Source organism: Chaetura pelagica, unplaced genomic scaffold, assembly GCF_000747805.2.
Source record: "Chaetura pelagica isolate M959 unplaced genomic scaffold, ChaPel_1.0 scaffold1081, whole genome shotgun sequence".
In the NCBI taxonomy this organism is placed as follows: domain Eukaryota; kingdom Metazoa; phylum Chordata; class Aves; order Apodiformes; family Apodidae; genus Chaetura; species Chaetura pelagica.
In genome coordinates this window covers 338,748-343,062 of record NW_009952000.1, presented here as the reverse complement: position 1 = coordinate 343,062, position 4,315 = coordinate 338,748, and the positions used below count along the sequence as shown (strand labels likewise).

General features: G+C 48.0%; 1 protein-coding gene across 1 annotated transcript in view; it reads left to right on the top strand.

Moving 5' to 3' along the window:
- PTPRS (protein tyrosine phosphatase, receptor type, S) overlaps positions 1-4,315 on the top strand; it is a 99,222-nt gene that overhangs the window by 20,738 nt on the left and 74,169 nt on the right. Inside the window, exon 3 of the mRNA XM_010002487.1 lies at positions 64-205. Within this exon, the coding sequence (XP_010000789.1) occupies positions 64-205 (142 nt within the window). The remainder of the gene's footprint in view (positions 1-63; positions 206-4,315) is intronic.

The window sequence follows — 4,315 nt, the reverse complement described above, 5'->3', positions numbered from 1 at the left end:
CCTTCTACATGAAACCCAGGGAGACTTACCACGTGTGTCTGTTTCTTTCCCTTTTTTTCCCAGACAATTGAATTTGATGAAAGTGCAGGTGCTGTTTTGAGGATCCAGCCCCTCCGGACTCCCCGGGATGAGAACATTTATGAGTGTGTTGCTCAAAACCCTCATGGGGAAGTCACCGTCCATGCCAAGCTCACCGTCCTCCGAGGTAAAGAGCATGTCTTCCTGCCATGTGCCAGTGTCACAGGGGAGAGGGGACCCTTTAGCTTCTCCCTTCCTTCAGAAGAGTGGGAAAGCTGTCACAAAATACGTGGCCAAGGCACAAGTTCCTCCTTGCTTTGGCTTGTTCTGAGCTGTCAGATCTGTTTGCTGTTAGTATCACAGAGTCATAAAATCAGTATGTAAGGAACAAAGCTAACTGGACCAATTTGGGAGATATGACTGGATGATGTCCTGAGGTTCCTTCCAACCTGAATTATCCCATCACCCTGTGATCTTGCCTCCTTTCCAATATAAATTCCTTCCCCAGGTTTATGGGGAGCACCAGAAACTCCCCATCGTTCTCCTCAGGAGTGTGGCACCATTCACCCAGACACCCAAGAAAACCTTCATTGAGGAGTCACTTAATGGGCTGAAGTTAAGATGATTATGCATCTGCAGGGGCTTTCACCACTTGGTAGCAATGCCAGGCTCTTCCCATCTGCAAAATACCTGTTTGCCCTCCTGAGCATCTTCCCTCTTGCTAGAGGTCCTTTGCTCCATGTGCTTTCCAAGAAAACAGTTCCCCTCTCTATTTTGTTCTGGTTCTTTTTTTTTCCACTTGTCCATGCTATAGAGGATGTTTACATGGATGCCTCCTTCATGTCATCAGTTTGAAATATGCTTCCCTATGTTGGGGAGGGAACAATGTGCTATTGCTCTGGATGTTTACTGGTGTTACCCCAGAGAACTGGAAGAATCCCTGTGTGAAACACTAAGCCAGGCTGCTTGCTAAAACTGACTCGTTGGGGGGCAAAAGAGGTGTGGTGTTCTCTGCTCAAACCTCAGGGCAGTGCAGGTGGAATCTGGTGGATAAACTGCCTGAGAGCTCCTGGAAGGAGTTTAGCTTGGGAGCAGTGGCTGTTGATGGAGCCATGAGCAGGAGGTGCTGTGGAAAAGCCATGGGCTTTTCAATAGGGATACCTGCAGGAAGAGCCATGAGTTCTGCAGGGAGCACAGCTATCAGCAGCTTTAGGTGCTCCAGGTAGGGTGTGGTGCTCATAAGGCTGAGTGGTAGCTCTGCCTGGATGCCAGTTGCTTTTTCTTCAGCAGTTTCAGTGTCCTCTCCAAGAGCATCTGAAATCCTTTTGTTTGAGCAGACAGTGAGCACATCCCTGATAGCACAGGGTGAAATTTGTGTGCAGATCCCTGATGTACAGCAGTAAATAAAGACCAGACATAAAGGGCACATGGCAAAGCCCTTGACCTTCCCTTGTAGCGGGGAATATTCCTTCTGCTGCCCACCTGGCAGGCTCAGGGTTCTCAGGATCTGGCTGCCTTGGAGCGTGCGGGCCCATGATCCAGTCATGCCTGACAGATTTGTGTAGGTGCACTTACATCTTGGTGCAGCTCCTTTGCCTGGCGTGGCATTTAACCTTCTGTTAGTACGTGGGGGGCTGTCAGGAGACTGGAACAGTGCTCACCCACAGGAGTACATCTAGCTGTGGTTATCCCAGAGGCCTGGGAGCCTTGTTCATCATGTTGATTCCCATCTATTCCTTGGGAGCTGTGGCACAGAGAAGTGCCCCTGCAATCATTTTCAAAATTCCTGCCCCTTGAATTTAGCTCTGAGCAGTAATAAGATAGGAGATTGTCCTCCAGCTTCTGCCGTCACAAATCCCCTGGATTCTCACAGCATTTTTAAGGCACTCTCCACTCAAAGAGAGCTGCTGTGGATGGAAAATAATGAGCTGAGCTCAGTGACTACCTTAGGAGCCAAGGGTCTTGGTGCATGTCTTCTTGCAGCTCTTCCTTTCAGTGCTGGGATTGTACACATGTCAGCTAGAGAGACAGATGACAGAGCAGGAGCTACATCTCCCCACTGCCTGACTAATTACACACTTTGCTGATCCCACAGACCATGATTACCGTGTGTTCTGGGCTGTGCTGCTTTCCCCAGTGCTCCTGTGCTGTTTGCCTAACAGGACCTTGGGTGGGAGCTCTGGGAACCTCCTGGGCAAGGGCAGCAAGGGTGCCCAGTTAATGAAACCTGGAGGAGTAGCAGTGAGCTGCGGGCCTGGGCCACAAGGATGTTGAAGAGCTTCAGGGTGGCAGTTTTTATAGCATGCTTTCCCCTTCCCTACTCACTTGGAGTTACTCTATGCTTGATCTTTCCCTTTTTAGCAAAGATTTCTCCTCTTTATTGACATTTTTAAGTGGTGGGAAAGTTAAAAGGGCCGAGCACAGATCCACTAATCTCCACAAGGACAAAGTTAGCATGTTGGCTTCTCTTCTCCCTCTTTCCTTCCTGATTCTGCATTCACCCACGCTCCTGTTTGCCTTTTCTCTGTCTTTTCTTGCAAGGTCTCCTCCTCCTTTCCATCTCTCTTTCTCTCAGAACTAAAGCTTAGCATCTAGGTGAGGGCTGCTCCACAGTTTGGCGAGGGCTGTGAGCTGTCACTGGCAGAAGCTGTTACCTTGGTGTACTGTGGATGTGGGAACCTGGGCCCCAGCTGTCACAGACTCCACAGGGTGGGCTTTGTAGTAACTCTGCAGCCTGTTTGCTGTGCTGTTGTAATCCCAGCTAGACAGATGTGTGGGCACCTCTATGCTGTGCACATGTATGAAGATACTGGATGACCTCAACGCAGTGGAGACACTTTCATGAACAGGAGAGAGAAAAATACATTCCTCACTCCTAGATGCAGCTGCTGAAGAGATTGAGAGTAAACCCCTTTTTACTTATGCACATGACTACTCCTGGATCAGACCCTGATAGAAATCCACGTGCATTCACTTGAAAACAGGAAGCTGCAGGAGAGAAAACCTTTGGGAGCTTCTGAGAAGCTGAGCTTGTGATGGACACCATTCAACTTCCACAGAGTCTCTTAACACCAACTCCGCTGGCTTGTTTGTCCTTCCTGCTCTGCTTCTCAAGGGATCTGTGTTGTGATAGGGCTGTGGAGACTTGCTGTTCTTTCCACAGCTGGCTAGACATAGTGCCTGCAAATCTGATTCCTGTAGAGCCCAAAGAAGAGGCAAGAAAGTGGGTTTGGGAAGCATTTTCCAGTTATTGTTGACTCCAGCTGCAGTAATTTTTCATTATAACTTAGGCAGAAAGGAAGCCAGGCATAGAGAGGAAGCACAAGCACCCCAGCTCCCAGTTGGTGTAGTTCCTCTAAGCTCCACACTCCCAGCAAAGATATACACATTTATTATTATTATTGTTTCCTGTATACAGATTATACTTCCCTTCCCTTCTTTAGTAGCCTGAGAGAGATGCTCATGCTGGGAAAGGTTGTCCTGTGCTGTCAGCAGCTGCAGCTTCTGCCTGTGTTGCCTCTGCTGCTGGGAGACAGGCTGGGTTTCAGGCAGGACTCAGGCTAGGTTAGTTCTTTGCTCCCTTGAGGCTGATGGAGAGAGTTCCATGGAGGTCACACTTTGTGAGTCCTTAGTAAGTGCAGCGTGGTCCCATAAAAACCAGCACTTGGTCCAGTTGAATGTAATGGAACAAAATGTACTGTGTCCTGCCATACTGTCTTCTCCTGATAATTGCTGCACTCTGGCAAATTGAGGAAGACTGGTATTAGACATGTAAGGTCTGTGGTACCTGCTACTGGAGTGTGATTCAGGCTGCCAGGGCCTGAATTCAGGGCTTCTTTTTCTAGTGATTCCCTGTTGATTTCTATTTCTGAAGCCTTCATACATTTCTCTAACAGTTCTGGCCTGAAAGTTTTCTCACTTGTTTTCTACTCCAAGAGGACATCTGGTGTGGGCATGTGTAAAGTTCAAGCAAGATCCCTGCTGTTTTGTTGGGGTTTTTTTGTAATTGTTTGCTTTAGATGAGCAAAGGTAAACAAAAAGCAGTCCTAGATGCTCAGCAGGAGCATCGAGTCCCACAGGAGCACATCTTAGACAGAAGCTGGCCCCTCTGAAATGTTACCTTGCCACTTGAAAAATTCCTGGCAGTCTTTCCTCAAACTTAACTTGTTTTGCTTTTCTTGTAGTGACCTGAAAATCAGGCCACACTGAAAGCAGATTAGTTCTGTAGCTTATGAACAATGTCAGTGATTTTAACTCAGATGCCTTTCTAAGGAGGTTACACAGGGTTATGTTAGTG